The following is a 19555-nucleotide window of genomic DNA, read 5'->3' as shown; positions in this document are numbered from 1 at the left end:
TATATGGAAATAAGTGCTTGGCTCTCTCATTTTAGTAAAGAGGTAAGAAGTTTAGCATTGTAAATGTTTACCTCACAACTCTTCTGATCTTGGGCAAGTTTGAAACCTTTCTTCCCATCACAATAGCAAGAGTAGCTGCCAGGGTAATTGACACAAAGTTGAGCACACATGTGCTCAGAGCATTCATCTATATCTAGGGTAAAAAAAGAACACAAACCTTAATATTTCCTAAATGACCAATCCAACAGGCAGATTTTAGTATGAGACAATCAATGACAACAGATCTTTAGAGAAAGAAATTCCTATGACATCAAGTCTTAAAACACTGGGTCTGGAAATTTAAATGAGTTATAAGTGTAAGGTTTACTTGTGCACTTGAAACAACAAATCTAGTAATTAGTAACTAATAATAGTGTAACAATTATACCAATTTCCTGATTTTGAATTTGAAGAAAAAAATTATTGAGGGTCTCAAATGTCTTATCTGATTATATGAATGATCTTGAGATTAGCTCCCAATTCCTTGCTTTGAAGAAAAGAAAGGAGAAGAAGGGAATGAAGGTGAAGATAGGGAAGCAAAGGAAAGACAGAAGAGGGAACAGTAAAAAAAGAGAAAATGACTTTTAACTAACTGCACATTAAAGCAATGGGGATTAAATGACAGTATCAAGAACATTTGACTACTCATAATAATTAATGGGAGCAATACATTTAAGCACATACCTTTATTTCTTCTTATCTTTTTTTAAAATTAACATTGCTATGATATTATCTCACATATTATGTGGTTTTTGGTCTGGTCCCTAACCTCAGTAACATTTTGGAAAAAATCATTGTTGAAATTCACTTCAAGGCTGGCTACATAAAAATCCTTAATATTTTCATTGGGTACAAAATTCTCAAATTCAGTGTATCATTTAAGTTCTCAAAAAAGGCTTCACAGTGGATCCACAAAATTAGTGCTCCCTCTAATTGTGTATTATATGATTAACTTTACATATAAGAATAGTTATTTACAAATCATTCCTTTTAAGAAAGTATCTCTCATTCGTTGACTAATGCAACTATATAGGTGTTGAAATAGGCTAAAAATAAACCTTCAAATTCCTAGGGTGTACCACAGTAATTATCATCTGAAGTGAAGCATACGAATGGTGTATGTAAGGATGGGGGTGTTTTGGTGAGTGAGTACATGAGGAGGTAGGACACTGAAATTTTAAGAGAAGCATATTTGTTGAAAAAAGTCTATTCTAAAATTATTATTTATTTAGGTAACTAATAAGAGGGATCTTTTTGTTCAATATTACAAAATTTATGTTTGGAGTGATAAAAACATTTTGAAAACAGTGGTGACGAGTGCACAACAGTGTGAATGTAACTAATGTCACTGAAATAAAAACTTAAAAGTGGTTACAAGGAGCTGGGTACCGTGGTGCATGCCTGTAAATCCCAGCAATTTGAGATACTGAGGCAGAAAGATAACAAGTTTGAGGCCAGCTTTAGCAATTTAAGCAAGGCCTAAGCAATTTAGCCACACTCTATCTCAAAAAAATGTGTGTCGGGGGTGGAGGGATGGGGATGTAGCTCTGTGGTAAAGCACCCCTGGGTTCAATTCCAATCCCCCATAAAAGTGGTTAAAAAGAAATATTATATATAATATTATATATATTTATTTATATATATTTATTATTTATATAATATTAATATTCCTTTATATAAATAATATATAAATATAATATTATATATAATATTTCTTTTTAACTATATATATATATATATATATATATATATATATATATATATATATACAGAGAGAGAGAGAGAGAGAGAGAGAGAGAAAGAGAAAGAGAGAGAGAACTTGCTCCCTCCCCCCAATATATATATGTACATTACACAATTGAAAAATTATTTTTTTTAATGTTTTGAACAACCTACAATAAAAATTAATTAAAAAAAAAGAAAAATTATTTTTTATTTGATTGGTTTTATCCATGATATTAAATTCATCTTAAAATTTTAAAAAATTTGAAGGAAGGTGTGAAATTATTTGTTTATCATGATAAAATTAAAAAAACCCTCTAATATATTTAAGCTACCTAAGGCCCACATGGCAAGACCTGTACAGACAAAGGAAGGAGAAGCAACTCGCAGGGGCTAGCTCAAATCCATGTACAATGACATTACTGATCAATATTTCTCAACTTTCTAGAGCTAGGGTCTCATTTATTTATGATAATAGAGCTACATTATGTTCCACTTAGAATTAATGACTTATATATGTCTGAAAACTTGGAATAAAACCTAAGGTTTTTAACCAGTGTCACTGTTTCAGTCTCATGGAAAAAATCATCCAACTGTTTAAAGGCAGTTTAAACTTCTGTCTCTCTTTTGTGTACATGCGTTTTTGCTTTCAGGCTGAAATTTTCTTTATCTTCAAATATTATTTAAGTAATGTTAAAATATGTTTATCTTGCTTTTATTGTACATGGAGGTCTCCAACTCATATGTAGTTTTAAGAGCCAAATAGAGTGCATCATATTAAAACTAAAGACCATGCATCTTAGATAATTTTATTCTGGGAAGAAAGCCAATGATCACCAAATTGACCAAGCTAAATTAAAAAGTAAATAATAGGAGTGCTACTGTCAAATAAAACCAGTGCTATTGAATATCAGCTCAGGATTCAAGTCCACCCTCTCCACCAGCAGCCTTGATACCACCACCATTCTACCTTCACAAGATGCTGATCTAGGACTGTATCTGTAACCTTCAGGGCATTCACATTCAAAGTCTCCTGGGAGGTTCTTGCACACAGCTGTGCCACAAACATTTGGCTTCAAGGAACATTCATCCACATCTATAAATTAAAACAATAAATTAAAAATAAAAAACATTTTTCCAATAGCAGAATATGCTGAAAAACAACCATCAATTTGTGTTTCCGGAATCTAATTTATACAATGAGATCACAGACTAACTTTGGAACAACAAAATATTAAATCAATCATCACATTTTAACTCACTAAATATGATTTGTTTATATAAATTCATAAGAAATTTGATTGATATTTGACATGTTTCTTTATCATTACATAAAAATAAAGAGGGATTTAGTTGGGCTGGGGATGTGGCTCAAGCGGTACCGTGCTCACCTGGCATGTGCCGGGCACTGGATTTGATCCTCAGCACCACATAAAAATAAAATAAAGATGGTGTGTCTACCGAAAACTGAAAAATAAATATTAAAAAAACTCTCTCTCTCTCTCTCTCTTAAAAAAAAAAAAGAGGGATTTATTCATTTTCTTACCTTCCAGGTTAAGGCATAAAAATAAATAAATAAATAAGAGACTCAACTATTTCTTAATAGTTTTCACGGACACGTCTAAATACAAGTTTCTGAGACATGGTCTTGAAAATATCTTCATTTCTTAGTATCACAAATATAAAATGAGACTGCTTATCTGTTTTAGCTTCTTGGGAAATAGACATCTAATCTGTTCAATATTATTGTTGCCTGAAGTATTCAACAGTGAATGGGATTGAGGGAGGTCTCAAAGTATTCATAAAGCTACTGTTAATTTAATACAAATTTTAGTGTCAAATTAATATTCCAAAAATTTCAGATGCGTTTATTATATTACATGGTAAAGTAGGAGATAAAATATGGACTGTTTTTACTTAGGAGGAAAGTTTAGATAAGTTTTTACTTAGGAGGAAAATGAAAGAAGTGACAGAAAAAGTCTGATGGAGATGTAAGTATTAATGAAATTTTCTCACCTGTACTTATTGGAGAAAGACAAATTCAAAATTGAAAATGTATTTTATATTCTAAAAATTGTCAGGATTTTTTTCCAAAGAAGAATAACTAAAACTTCAGACTTTATTTAAAATAACTGCACAAAAATAATGGAATCAATACCTTGTGGTAAGGGAATTTTTCTATATTTGACTGTATCAATGTCAATATTCTGAGTGTGACATTGTACTATAATATTTAAAGATGTTACCAATGATAGAAATTGGCTAAAAGATACCTGTGAGCTCTATTATTTCTTACAATTTAATGTGAAACTTTAACTACTTTTAAATAAAATTCTAAATAAGAATTAAGGTTCATATCTTTAAAAAAAAGCAAAAACATACAAGTAAAATTATTTTGTTTGAGTATTACTGAAAGGAAACACACAGATCAATTGAATTTAGGTTATAATACACAGCTTTTATGATTTTACACTGAGTTTTATTTTTTCACACTTAGGCAGTTACTGGCAACTTGATCCCAAGCATTTCCACATCTTGGCAAATATTCCACTGAAATAGTTTTATACATATTTTTCTAAAAGCTCAGTACTCTATTATGAATGTATCATGGGATAAGGACTATGTAAGTGAAAAATATAAAAACATATGTTCTGGTCAACAGGGACATTCTTATTTTTTAAAGGAGTTTTTATAAGTATGTGTGTGTTTGTGTGTGTGTATGTGTGTGTGTGTTAATTCAGTGGATATGAATTAAATACATTTTAATTTTAAAAAGTCACAAGTTATTTAAAAGAACAGTCTAGTATTTATACGTATAAATAGGAGTGGGTCCTATTTATACAATGAGCATGGTTTCTAGAAATTATGATGGTTTTCTAATGAGTCTATTATTCTAATTACCTGAATTTTCTCATCTAGGCAGATAAGATATATGTTCACAAATTGGATAATGGTCTAGAAGAAATTGTTAGTAAACACAGTTTACTTCAGAGTAATATAACTAGACTTTAAATAATATAGCAAACTGGATAATCTAAATACTATGATGCAGTGATGGACAAATCATTTCTTGAACATGAATCCCATGTAGGAATTTACCAAAATCGATATGAATAGGGGGCTGATCAAGAAAACTTCACATTTTAGTTTACTGAAATTTTTTATTCTAAGAAGGAAGAGTAGGAGGAAGAGGAGAAAAAGAAGAAGAAAGAGAAAGCATAATAAGAAGAGGGAAAAAATGTATTAAATGTTTCTAGTTTCTACAGATAAAATCTGGTTCCAGGCTGGAAAATTTTGGTTTTACTTAATCAAATACCTAGCACAAATTAGAGCAGTTTAATGGAAGTTACAGTATACAAAAGAAAAAAGTCAAAATTTAGGGAACAGGGAAACGTGAAGAAAAACAAAACAAATATAGTAGTGAAATGTCTTGTTATAAAGCTACACTGAGAGTGATCATATAAGTCCGAAGGAAAAAAAAAACTTAGGAACAATAATGTCCTCTTAAGTAGTAAAAGAGAAAGAAAACCAGATCTTCATCATTTCCAAAACCACAAATACAAAATGAGGTGCAAAATAAAGGGTTTATTCTGGAAATCTTTAGAGTTACATTGGTTTATATCTCAGAAATTTGGAAAAGGAATAATAAAATTCAATGAAAGAAGTTATTAAGGATGGTCATGGAAATCTTTTTTTATAGTTTTTATCTTTTTGAAATAAAGGGAGTAATATTAGGTAATATTTGAAAACAAAGGATTCAAAATGCTTTTTACAAAGTCTGAAGCATGCAAAGATCTGCCCGGAAACCTCACTTTATAATAAATTTTTTCTATTTTGATTTATAATAAAATTATTGAAATATGCATACATACATGAGCACCCACACAATGAGAAAATGAAAATATTCTTGTTATCAGTATTGTAAACTAAAAGGTAATCCAATAGTATCACCAGGCTTCAAGGTGGATAAAATTGTACATATACTATAAACACAATGAGAGCATTTTCCAAGAATTTCCTGAGGAAATTCCTCTAGTTGAATGTTGTTCTTACACAGTAAATAATTTTTTATTCTATTTTCTTATTCTTACCTTTACAGTCTTTTTTATTTGAAAGCAATATAAAACCACTTCTACAGGAACAGTGGTAACTTCCAGGTGTATTATCACAAATCTGGCTACAACCTCCATTTACATTTGAGGCATCTTTGCATTCATTTATATCTACAAAGAAAAAATAAATTATTTTTCAAATAATATGACCTGTAGAGAACTTTTCATGTGTCCAAATCAGATGAGCTAGATTGGAAATTATACATACCAAAATCACACTTTTCTCCTTGCCAGCCTGATTTGCAAATGCAAGTGAATTCAGCTTGGCCATCTTTGCAGCTCTCATATCCTTCTTCATTACAAGGCAGAGGATTGCACTGGTCTGGAATAGCTGAAGGAAATAGACACCTATTTAATTTTTATTTCATGCCATAGTGAAATTAATTTGCCTTTCAATAGAATTTTTTATATGAAGCTTATAACTAATGAAAAAATATGACTCCTTCCTTCAAATAATGCTTTTTCAAAAAAAAAGTGAGTCCATTATACAAACATTTATAAGTATTTTATGAAAGAACACTACTATCATATTGCAAGTATGTATAATATTTTATAACTATAATGAAGATTTTTAAAATATATATTGCCTTTTTTGATTCTAAAAACAATTCCCTGAGTAAAGCAGAGGAAAGAAACCTCTCTCAGTAGCAATGGGAAAAAAGAACTTGGGACTTCCTATTTGGGCCACAATAGAATAAAAGGACTCAGTTTATTTTCATGCCTTCAATAAGTAATCTCATCAAAATATATAAAATAATGGTTTCCAAGCATTGCAGAAAACTCATTCCTAAGGGAAAGTAAATTTAAAAAATAGAACTATATTCCTGTCTGGAGATGTCTGCAAGCAACAGTGCAGGAGTCAATTAGAGCACTGGTCTCCCCAGGTGGAGAAGACAAATACTAAAGTTTGGGAAGGTCAAAGTAGAACTGAGAGTGGGGATACATGGAGAGAGAGGGGCAAAGACTGACTCCAGAGATCTAGGGTTCTCAGCTGAATAATGACTTGCACAGGACAATTTCCAGAGCTCACATAGGGTTAGATGTGGTTCATTTTAGGCTAGCTAGACATTAAAAATCTCAAGACATATATATAAGGAATCAGGTAGAAACCTCACAAGGTTGATAATCCTCTTATTAGGGTTAAATTAGTGTTATGTTTAAGGCTTCTTCCAGGATGCCTTAATCAATTTTAAAATCAAGCCACAAAAGATTTGTTTTTAACTTACTCTAAGTTACTTAGCTGAGTGTCAGACCCAAATCAAGACAACAGAACAAGACAACAGAACCCAGAACTAAACAAATGAACTTATTTCTTCTTTCTTGGCAATTACGGTACCTTGCTCCTTGTTGTCCAAAGTCGAAAACCTGTTGATCCACATATTTGACCAGTTCTATTAATTTAAGGAAGAAGAGTAAATCTGATCCTATTATTCCATATTAACCCTAACTGGAAGTTCCAAATCCCTTTTCCTATTGCTACTGGGAATAGTATAGTTTGTTCTGTACAATATACAATCAAAAATCACTAGTCATTCAAAGAAACAAGAAAATATACCTTAAATCGAAAGAAAAATTCACTGATGAAAAATATCTAGGAATGAGAGACATTATAAAAAGCAGAAAAATAAGTCAATATAACTATTATAAATGCATGCTATATGTTCTAGTAGTAAACATAAGCATGATAAAGCTATATAATAGAGTCATATAGGACTTAGAGACATGTAAAGTACAATATATGAAATGAGAAATAAATGAGATAGGTTAAAAGTAAATTATACTTAGCAGAAGAAAAGAAGAATAAATTTCAAGACACAGATATTATCCAAAATGAAAACAAATAAAAACAACAATAATAAAAACCCAAAACCCAGAGTAGCAGTAACTTGTCAACCAACATCAAGTGATCTAACATATGTGCTGTTAAAGTTCTAGGACAAAAAGAGAGAGGTATGGAAAAGGAAAAAAAAAAAAGAGTAAATATTGATAAATAACTTTGGTAAATTAATTTTCCAAATTTGATGAAAAACTATGAACCCAGAGATCGAAGAAGCTCAACAAAGCCCAAGTCAAATAAGCTCAAAAATATGATTTCAATTTAAATTAAAACCAGTGACAAAAAGAAATCTTAAAAGGGTCAGACTGTTATGTTACGTATAAATGGTCTGTGGTCTAACACTTCCCTAAAAGACAGACTGTCAGATTAGATTAAATAGCAAGAGCCAAAAGACATTCACTTAAAATAGATTTTTACTTTTATCACAATAATAAGTTAAAAGTTACTGAATGGAAAAATAAACCATGAAAAGATTAATCAAAAGATAACCCAAGTGACTATGTTAACATAAGATAATGTTGATTTTAGAAAAAGAAATATTAGCAGTGAAAATACATGTTAAAAATTGTAAGACAAAAAATGTATTAAAAATTATTATAGTGCTGTTTTATATTTTCTTCATAAAATATCATAGCAAATTTTCACTATCTTAAATGACGTGCCCATTTCTTTCTTTACTTATTTGGGGTCTCTCTCTCTGCCTTCATTGGACAGTGCAATGGTCCCTTGTTTCCTACACATCTTAACACCTGTTTCTCAATTCTTTGTAGTTATTTGTACAAGTTCTTCCCATCTTTCCAATACATTCCCCTTAGCCAGAGTAAATGTCTGTTTATAAATCCATAATTAACCAATCTAACTAAAACCTAAGTAATTCCAGAAATTTTAAAAAATTCTCATAAAACCAAGGTATTTTGAAAAGTAGTAGTAAATTAGATATTAGTTTAATGATAACAGTTTGTTATCAAACCATTATTTTCCAAGCCTTTAGTAAATAGAAAAAAGAAAAAAAGATGAAGTATGAACTAAATACATGTGATCAGGCAAACTGTTCAACCTGTGTAATGTCAACCACTTTACACTAGAGAAAATGAAAATAAATATCTAGATTAATGCCAATGCTGTAAGTAAAATATCCACTGAAAAACTTTCCAATTTACATCTTGCATTTTTTCTCTTGGACCCTCAGTTGGAAAATTGGCAAATGAGAAAAATATTGTCAATTAAAATTATCACTAGGCTTTAAGCAAACTTCAGAGGCTAATTTCATCCACATAACATTTTTCACATTTATAATACTGATGCCCCAAAGTTCAAAAAATAAATATGATTACTTTGATCTATCAATCAACTATGACATTTGGTCCATACTACATGATTGTGCAACAACAGCTAAACTAAAGCTGCTAAGAATAAAATTCCTAAAGTCAATGACCTAGCCCTTACTAAACAAGAATTTATTTGAGGGCTCATTTGTTGATTTTTGAACATCAGTTTATATTAACATGACATATTTTACTTGCAGTGCTTATATTTTGCTTTGTTTTGTTTTGGGAATCCATGGTAGAGTTCTTACCATTGATACAGCTCCTTAGGTCAGGGTAAGCATTAGATGATTGACGTGCAGCAGTGAGCAATCCAGCTCGGAAGGAGCCAAGACAAGCTGTAGAGAAAAACAAATATAATCTTAGAGCAGCCACACTTAATTGATTTGCAGTCATGGTAGAAATTATTCTAAGAGGTAAGATGTTTATGCTTTTATGGATTCACAAGATTTAGTATTCAAAATATCAACCTTAAATGTTTTCATCTATTTTTTTTCTGTCAAAGTTGAGTAGAACATATTGATTAAACCAAAAGACTGTTTATAAGATTTAAGTAGTATATTAGCTTTAAGTTTCTACATTGTAAACAAGAGGAAAGGCACAGTACATTGTTATGCTGCATGATTCATGTATAAAATATTCCCACTTTCACTGAGAAACAGATATCTAAAATATACTTTGATTAACACTGAATATTAAAACATTATAGGATACTATATAAGTGAGTTGAATAAAAACCAACACAAATTCATAACCTCTAAATTGTCAATGGTCTAAAAATATATAAGAACATGTATAATATGGGGAAAAATATTTGGATGCATTTTTAAATTCAAAGTTCTTCTGGTTGTTCTTCATTGAGGAATATTAGAGGTGAAAAAGTAATCAAGTTGCCACTGAAGAAAATGGGTCTGGCATATTCTTAATGTCTCCTCTCCACTTGAGGGGAAGAACTACTACTGTTTAAGCTGAATCAGGGAGGTAGAATTCTATAACAAGGTTTTTAAAAAAAATTTTTTTGTACTTGTAGATGGACAGAATGCCTTTATTTTATCTGTTAATTTTTATGTGGTGCTGAAGATCAAACCCAGTGCCTCACACATGCTAGGAAGTGCTCTACCATGAGCTACAGCCCCAACCCTATAGCAAGGCTTTTATTACCTAAGTTTACTGATTGAGAAATTTGTTTTTGCTTCTTGTGGGAGATTATTCTGTGCTGATGCATTTTTTTCACAGCTATTCATCAAAACGTTGTATGACGTAATGGATGTAATTTAGTTCAATTCCTCCATAACATCTAAAATTTCTCTTTTGTAAGTATTAAATGAATATCATCAACTACCCTACCATCAAGAAGATGCAAACTCATTCTTTCACTTGATAAACAATACATTTCAAAATTTATGTTACTAACATCATGATTTAATTCAGTTTAAAAGTTGAAATCCAGGACACTGAGCATTTCTTTTATGCTGTATCTGTTTACAGGAATATTTTAAAACAAATCTTACTGACATGTTCCCTTTAGGTACTTTGAGGATCAGGATCCACTGACCATGAAGTTTTTTTTAAAAGGTTTCTGTCAGTCCAGTCCTAAGACAGCACTGCTGATAAATATAGGTTTTCTAAGTCTTTGAGAAAGATGTTCAGAAGAGATAGAAAGTCTGCAGAATGATTTAAAAGGACTATCAGCTCTCACAAACTCAGCTTCTTTGTTATCAACTTCCTTCATTATTACCAAGACTGCTGCTTCTGCGTGTTCTTCCTATTCAATTTTTGCTACATTCCTATGCCAGCTGGGTGATTTCTTTTTTTTTTTTAATTGGTCGTTCAAAACATTACAAAGCTCATGACATATCATCTTTCATACATTTGATTCAAGTGAGGTATGAACTCCCATTTTTACCCCAAATGCAAATTGCAGAATCACATCAGTTATACATTTACATTTATACATAATGCCATATTAGTGACTGTTGTATTCTGCTGCCTTTCCTATCCCCTATTATCCCCCTTCCCCTTCCCTCCCATCTTCCCTCTCTACATCATCTGCTGTTGTTCAGTTCTCTCCCTTGTTTCCCCCCCCTCCCCTCACAACCTCTTATATGTAATTTTGTATAACATTGAGGGTTTCCTTCCGTTTCCATGCAATTTCCCTTCCCTCTCCCTTTCCCTCCCACCACTCGTCTCTGTTTAATGTTAATCTTTTCCTCATGCTCTTCCTCCCTGCTCAGTTCTTAGTTGCTCTCCTTAAATCAAAGAAGACATTTGCCATTTGTTTTTTAAGGATTGGCTAGCTTCACTTAGCATAATCCGCTCTAATGCCATCCATTTCCCTGAAAATTCCATGATTTTGTCATTTTTTAGTGCTGCGTAATACTCCATTGTGTATAAATGCCACATTTTTTTTATCCATTCATCTATTGAAGGGCATCTAGGTTGATTCCAGAGTCTAGCTATTGTGAATTGTGCTGCTATGATCATTGATGTGGCAGTATCCCTATAGTATGCTCTTTTAAGGTCCTCAGGGAATAGTCCAAGAAGGGCGATAGCTGGGTCAAACGGTGGTTCCATTCCCAGCTTTCCCAGGAATCTCCATACTGCTTTCCAAATTGGCCGCACCAATTTGCAGTCCCACCAGCAATGTACAAGTGTACCCTTTTCCCCACATCCTCGCCAGCACTTATTGTTGTTTGACTTCCTAATGGCTGCCAATCTTACTGGAGTGAGATGGTATCATAGGGTGGTTTTGATTTGCATTTCTCTGACTGCTAGAGATGGTGAGTATTTTTTCATGTACTTGTTGATTGATTGTATGTCCTCCTCTGAGAAGTGTCTGTTCAGGTCCTTGGCCCATTTGTTGACTGGGTTATTTGTTATCTTATTGTTTAATTTTTTGAGTTCTTTGTATATTCTGGAAATTAGGGCTCTATCTGAAGTGTGAGGAGTAAAAACTTGTTCCCAGGATGTACGCTCCCTATTTACTTCTCTTATTGTTTCTCTTGCTGAGAAAAAAACTTTTTAGTTTCAGTAAGTCCCATTTGTTTATTTTTGTTATTAACTCTTGGGCTATGGGCGTCCTATTAAGGAATTTGGAGCCCAACCCCACAATATGTAGATCGGAGCCAACTTTTTCTTCTATCAGGCACAGAGTCTCTGATTTGATATCAAGCTCCTTGATCCATTTTGAGTTAACTTTTGTGCATGGCGAGAGAAAGGGGTTCAGCTTCATTTTGTTGCATATGGATTTCCAGTTTTCCCAGCACCATTTGTTGAAGATGTTATCCTTCCTCCATTGCATGCTTTTAGCCCCTTTATCAAATATAAGAAAGTTGTAATTTTGTGGATTGGTCTCTGTGTCCTCTATTCTGTACCATTGGTCCACCTGCCTGTTTTGGTACCTGTACCATGCTGTTTTTGTTACTATTGCTCTGTAGTACAGTTTGAAATCTGGTATCGCTATACCTCCAGATTCACACTTCCTGCGTAGAATTGCTTTTGCTATTCTGGGTCTTTAGTTTCTCCATATGAATTTCATGATTGCTTTATCTATTTCTATAAGAAATGCCATTGGGATTTTGATTGGCATTGCATTGAACCTGTAGAGAACTTTGGGTAATGTCGCCATTTTGATGATGTTAGTTCTGCCTATCCATGAACAGGGTATATTTTTCCATCTTCTAAGGTCTTCTTCTATTTCTCTCTTTAGGGTTCTGTAGTTTTTGTTGTATAAATCTTTCACCTCTTTTGTTAGGTTGATTCCCAAGTATTTTATTTTTTTTGAGGATATTGTGAATGGGGTGGTTTTCCTCATTTCCATTTCAGAAGTTTTGTTGCTGATATACAGGAATGCCATTGATTTATGCGTGTTGATTTTATATCCTGACACTTTGCTGAATTTATTTATTAGTTCTAGTAGTTACTAGTAGTTTCTTTCCCTTTTGGATCTTCTAGGTATAGAATCATGTTGTCAGCAAATAGTGATAATTTAAGTTCTTCTTTTCCTGTTTTTATGCCTTTAATTTCTTTTCTCTGTCTAATTGCTCTAGCTAGTATTTCAAGAACTAAATTGAATAGAAGTGGTGAGAGAGGGCATCTCTGTCTTGTTCCAGATTTTAGAGGGAATGCCTTCAGTTTTTCTCCATTTAGAATGATGCTAGCCTGAGGCTTAGCATATATAGCTTCTACAGTGTTCAGGTAAGTTCCTGTTATCCCTAGTTTTTCTAGTGTTTTGAACATAAAGGGATGTTGTACTTTGTCGAATGCTTTTTCTGCATCTATTGAGATGATCATATGGTTCTTATCTTTAAGTCTATTGATGTGGTGAATAACATTTATTGCTGTCCATATATTGAAACAGCCTTGCATCCCAGGGATGAATCCTACTTGATCATGGTGCACAGTTTTTTTGATATGCTTTTGTATTCGATTTGGCAGGATTTTATAGAGCATTTTTGCATCTAAGTTCATTAGAGATATTGGTCTGTAGTTTTCTTTCTTTGAAGTGTCTTTGTCTGGTTTCGGGATCAGGGTGATTTTGGCCTCATAGAATGAATTTGGAAGAGTTCCTTCTTTTTCTATTTCTTGAAGTAGCTTGAAAAGTATTGGTATTGATTCTTCTTTGAAGGTTTTGTAAAACTCCGCTGTATACCCATCTGGTCCAGGGCTTTTCTTGGTTGGTAGTCTTTTGATGGCTTCTTCTATTTCTTCCTTTGTTATTGGTCTGTTTAAATTGTGTGTGTCTTCCTGACTCAATCTGGGCAGATCATATGACTTAGGAAATTTATCGATATCATCACTATCTTCTATTTTATTGGAATATAGGGTATCAAAATACTTTCTAATTATCTTCTGTATTTCTGTGGTGTCTGTTGTGATATTGCCTTTTTAATCCCGTATGTTAGTAATTTGAGTTCTCTCTCTTCTTCTCTTTGTTAGCATGGCTAAGGGTCTGTCCATCTTATTTATTTTTTCAAAGAACCAATTTTTAGTTTTATCAATTTTTTCAATGGTTTTTTGTTGTTGTTGTTGTTTCAGTTTCGTTGATTTCCGCTCTGATTTTAATTATTTCTTGTGTTCTACTACATTTGCTGTTGTTTTGCTCTTCCTTTTCTAGGGTTTTGAGATGTAGTGTGAGTTCATTTATTTGTTGTTTTTCTTCTTTTTTTGAGAAATGAACTCCAGGAAATGAATTTCCCTCTTAAAACTGGTTTCATTGTGTCCCATAGATTCCGGTATGTTGTGTCTGTATTGTCATTTATCTCTCAGAATTTTTTTATTTCCTCCTTTATGTCTTCTGTAACCCATTGATCATTCAGTAACTTATTGTTCATTTTCCAGGTGATGCAGGATTTTTCCTTCCTTCTTTTATTATTGATTTCTAGTTTCATTCCATTATGATCAGATATGGTGCATGGTATTATCTCCACACCTATGGCATAATATATGGTCTATCTTTGAGTAGGATCCATGTGCTGCTCAGAAGAACGTGTATCCACTTGATGATGGTTGATATATTCTATATATGTTGGTTAGGTCTAGGTTATTGATTGTGTTATTGAGTTCTATAGTTTCTTTTTTTTTCTTTTTTTTAATTTAATTTTATTTTTTTTATTGGTTGTTCAAAACATTACAAAGCTCATGATAAATCATCTTTCATACATTTGACTCAATTGGGTTATGAACTCCCATTTTTACCCCAAATACATATTGCAGAATCACATCGGTTACACACTCACCATTTTACATAACGGCATATTAATGACTGTTGTATTCTGCTACCTTTCCTATCCCCTACTATCCCCCCACCCCTCCCCTCCCATCTTCCCTCTCTACCTCTTGTGCTGTTGTACAATTCTCTCCCTTGTTTCCCCCCCTTTCCCCTCACAACCTCTTCTATGTATTTTGTGTAACATTGAGGGTCTCCTACCATTTCCATATGTTTTCCCTTCTCTCTCCCTCTCTCTACTCCCAATCATCTTTGTTTAATGTTAATCTTTTCCTCATGCTCTTCCTCCCTGTTCTGTTCTTAGTTGCTCTCTCTATAGTTTCTTTATTCAGCTTTTGTCTAGAGGATCTGTCTAATGATGAGAGCGGCGTGTTGAAGTCACCCATAATTATTGTGTTGTGGTCTATTTGACTCTTGAACTTGAGGAGAGTTTGTTTTATGTATGTTGCAGCACCATTGTTTGGTGCATACAAATTGATAATTGTTATGTCTTGCTGGTGGATGGTTCCTTTTAATAGTATATAGTGTCCTTCTTTATCCCTTTTGATTAACTTAGGTTTGAAGTTGATTTTATTCAATATGAGTATGGCCACTCCTGCTTGCTTCCGAGGGCCATGTGAGTGGTATGATTTTTCCCAACCTTTCACCTTCAGCCTGTGTATGTCTTTTCCTATCATATGAGTCTCCTGAAGGCAGCATATTGTTGGATTTGTTTTTTTAATCCAGGTTACTAGCCTATGTCTCTTGATTGGTGAATTTAAGCCATTAAAATTTAAGTTTACAATTGAAATATGGTTTGTACTTCCAGTCATGTTTATTTATTTATTTATTTTAGTTTGGCTAGTTTTTCCTCTTTGGTTATTTTTCTCCCCCTTTACTGAGATACCTCCCACTGTTAGGTTTGGGCGCTATTTTTAATTCCTCTTCTTGTAGTATTTTGCTCAATATGCTTTGCAGTGTTGGTTTTTGGGCTGCGAATTCCTTTAGCTTTTGTTTATTGTGAAATATTTTAATTTCATTGTCAAATCTGAAGCTTAATTTTGCTGTATACAGTATTCTTGGTTGGAATCCATTATTTTTCAGGATTTGAAATATGTTGTTCCAGGATCTTCTCGCTTTCAAAGTCTGTGATGAAAAATCAGTTGTTAACCTAATTGGTTTACCCCTGAATGTAATCTGCCTCCTTTCTCTCATAGCTTTTAATATTCTCTCCTTGTTCTGTATGTTGACTATCTTCATAATTATATGTCTTGGAGTTGGTCTATTAGGGTTTTGAATGTTTGGGGGTCCTGTAGGCTTCCAGGGTTTGGCAATCCATTCCATTTTTCATCTCTGGGAAGTTTTCTAGGATTATTTCATTTAATAGGTTGTCCATTCCTTTGGTTTGAACCTCTATACCTTCTTCTATCCCAATGACTCTCAAGTTTTTTTTTTATGACATCCCATATATCTTGGATAGATTGCTCATGAGATTTAAGCATCCTTTCTGTGTTGACTATATTCTTTTCAAGTTGATAAACTTTGTCTTCATTATCTGATGTTCTGACTTCTGCTTGATCTAGTCTATTTGTAATATTTTCGTTTGAGTTTTTAATTTGGTTTATGATTTCCTGCATTTCTAGGATTACTGTTTGATTTTTTTATTAAATCTCTATCTCCTGGTAAAGCTCGTTCTTTGCCATTTGAATTTGTTTGTTTAATTCGTTTTCAAAATATACTTTCATTGCTTGGACTTGCCGTCTCATGTCTTCTCTAATATTCCGTTCCATCTGAGTTAGGTATGCCTTGAGTTCTTTCCCTGTCCATGTTTCTGATGCTTCTAGGTCCTCCTGTAGATTTAAGTTGTCCTGCATTGTTTATAATCCTTTTTTCCCTTGTTTTTTCATGTTGTTCACATTACTTTCCAGCTCTGTTTGACTGCTGTGTTTCTGCTTTCTCCTATAAATTTGTTTTGGTTTTGTATATCTCTGATGTCTCTCCTTTGTGGTGGGAGACTATGCCTAGAAATATTGGGCTTTATTGTACTTTAAAGCTGATTCATTCAATTCATAAAAGGCTTCCGGATTCTGTATGCATATAGTGATTTGTTGTTTGTTCTTAGGACTTTATGTTTAGGTTAGGTGCTATGATGGTATGAGGGTTAGCATGTCTTGGCTACTTTAGAAGATTGCTCTACTGAAGGGGGATACTAACAAGCGATTGGATCAGGGTGTTGGTAGTAGCTAGGTATTTAGGAGCCCTATAGACAGCCTCGAAACATTCACGTATTTGCATTTAGACAATTACACGTAATGGAAGATGTAATGCTTACGATGAAAGTTGCGGGGTAGGTGAAGGAAGGTGCTCTTAAAAAGAAATAAGGAGAGATAGATAGATTAGAGGAGAATGAAAAGAACAATAAAACTTGAAATGGGAAAGAAAGAAAGAAGGAAAAGGAGAGAAAAGAATAGAGAGAGAAGAAAAAAAATTGAAGTCTTAGAGATCCATTTTCTTCTCTTCCAGTAGGCGGAGCTGTGCCCTCCGAGCTGTGCTTCTGCCCTCTGTGTGCCGATAGCAATCCCTGTAAGGCAGCTCCTGGGAGTCTCTCAATCCTGTTAGTCCAGAGCCATTTCACTTCTCCGGCCCCTCCCCACTTTCTCCTGCCAGCCAGCCAGCCAGGTCCTGTTCACCGGTAGTGGTTCCCCAAAGATCTAGTTACACTTTCAGCCCCACCGCGCGTCCCATTTAAGCCCCCGTGCTGTGGTAAACTGGCGGCTAAGACCTTGGTAGTGGCCGCTGGTGATATGGGGGGTTGGGGATCGGGAATCCCCTCTGCTTCCCTACAGACACGCCCCCGGAGAGATCCCTGAGGTTTCCTGGCTACTTGTATCTGGATGGGGTGGGAGTCACACACCTGCTAAAGTGGATTCCGCTGGGAAGGAATTCCTTGGGCCGAACTCCAGTGAAGTCACCTCTCTGCTATGGCGGGCCCCAGGCTCCTTGCCGGAGTGTCTGAAGGGAGGGGTGGGACTGGTCCGTCCCCGGTTGGCCTCAGCTCCCGACTTGCTATTTCATGAAGGCTTGGCTAGAGACCTCTTCCTGCCAAGCTGCATCTCGGAGACTAGCCGCCCAGTCACGGTAGCCGCCCAGTCACAACGCGGACAGCAGCTGGTGGATCTGGACCTCTGCGTCTCGTGGTGGGGATTCACTCATCTGGGGCAAACTGTCACCTCCAAAAATCCTAGTAACTCCCAGCCGGTCTCTCTTCAGTGGTATTTTGCTAGGGGATTCTCAGCAGGTAGAATCTAAGCGTATCTATGCGTCTCTCTGACCCCATCACTGAGGGGGTACTGAAAGCTCTGCCTCTCTGCCCGCCGCCATGTTGGATCCCAGCTGGGTGATTTCTAACTGCATCTTTCCATCATTATCCTATGATATTTTATACCTGAGATAACATTTTTTCAAAAGACATTTTTGCTTGTATTACAATTGTTTTTGCCGTGTAGATAAGTTGGGTTTTGCTCAGATTGCTGAATTTCTGGTTTATATCTTTTACCAAAAACTAATCATATCCCCATACCTGTATAGGTTCTCCTTTTGACCTCATTTATATTCATAATCACTTCACTAGTCCTTCAAACTGTTTGAATCCTTCCTTCAGAAGGAGTTTTATTGGACCAATTTCAAAGTGAATAAAATCTTGGGAAACATCTGTAATGTCTGATTCTAGCTTCATGTCTTACACAAGGTAGTATGAAATTAATTTCTTAAGTTTCTGACTGGAAGATATTTCTGACACTTGGCACATCATGCTGTGGTTGAGATATCCAGCTTTCACTATGTCAAGTGATAGCACTCTTATTGGACAGCCATTTGAATTTTTAATTTCATTATGACTGAAGATATGTTCATTACAAACCATTAAGGGAATCCAAAAGACATGGTAGTTAATTTGTATCTTGTTGCACTGTCCTCCTAGAATAACTTACAAATTTTTGTGCCAAAATTTCCATTGTTGTTTAACTTTTGTTTTCAAAGGGGTCCAGGTGTAACTCTGTCAATAAAGCATTACCATTTCTGGGAATCATGGGTGTTATAATTAAGTCAACAGGAATTAGTGTTTCTGGTTGCTGAAGGTAAATTCTAATGTTACATAGAGACTAAAACAATATTTGTATAATTGCTTAATATCATAAAGCAGGCATACTTCATTCCTTTTGTTCTGACTACCACTCTGTGAAGTTAAACATAGCAACCTGACATTTATTGCTAGTAAACTATGAAAAAAATAGCTGAGAAAACAAAAATAAAACACTTAGGGACTTTAACTAGGGGTTATTTAGTGCCAAAAATATACTTCCTAATAGCCACTGAAGGCATTTTATACATCACTGTATTGTTCAGATAGTCAACAACTTACTACAAAAGATGATGCTTTGTTATCTTTTGTTGAACAACAAATCATCCCCCGAATGAGGAGCTTAAATAATCAGTATTTTGCTCATGATTTGTGAATCAACTATTTGAAAAGGGTTTTAGAGGCTGTTTTTGGAAGCTCTGCAGCACATGGAGGCAGTCAGGGCAGTTGGAACTGGGTGAAAAGCCTTTCCAAGATGGTTATTTACTCTTGTGTCAGACAACTTATGCTCCTCAGCACTTTCTCTCCATCTGCTATATCATGTGTCAGGGCCTCTCCTCATTGTTGACTTTCTTTTAGCATGCTGGTCTCAAAGTCGCACTTCTTTCATGATGGCTAGCTTTTAAGAAGGAGAATGCAGAAACTGCTAGGTCATTGTACTCACATGTACTTAGG

The 19555-nt window shown here is 34.2% G+C and overlaps 1 protein-coding gene across 2 annotated transcripts in view; it reads right to left on the bottom strand.

The window, feature by feature from the left end:
* The window catches only part of Pros1 (protein S), a 105668-nt gene that overhangs the window by 39592 nt on the left and 46521 nt on the right, over window positions 1-19555 (bottom strand). For both annotated transcript variants that reach the window (XM_076867816.2, XM_076867817.2), the window contains exons 4-8: window positions 9287-9373; window positions 6082-6204; window positions 5853-5984; window positions 2732-2857; window positions 72-193 (exon numbers count right to left, since the gene is read on the bottom strand). In XM_076867816.2, coding sequence (XP_076723931.2) covers window positions 72-193; window positions 2732-2857; window positions 5853-5984; window positions 6082-6204; window positions 9287-9373 — 590 coding nt within the window. The remainder of the gene's footprint in view (window positions 1-71; window positions 194-2731; window positions 2858-5852; window positions 5985-6081; window positions 6205-9286; window positions 9374-19555) is intronic.

Source organism: Callospermophilus lateralis, chromosome 10, assembly GCF_048772815.1.
Source record: "Callospermophilus lateralis isolate mCalLat2 chromosome 10, mCalLat2.hap1, whole genome shotgun sequence".
NCBI lineage: Eukaryota > Metazoa > Chordata > Mammalia > Rodentia > Sciuridae > Callospermophilus > Callospermophilus lateralis.
The sequence above is the reverse complement of the archived record's forward strand: the minus strand, read 5'-3'. Positions and strand labels throughout refer to the sequence as shown.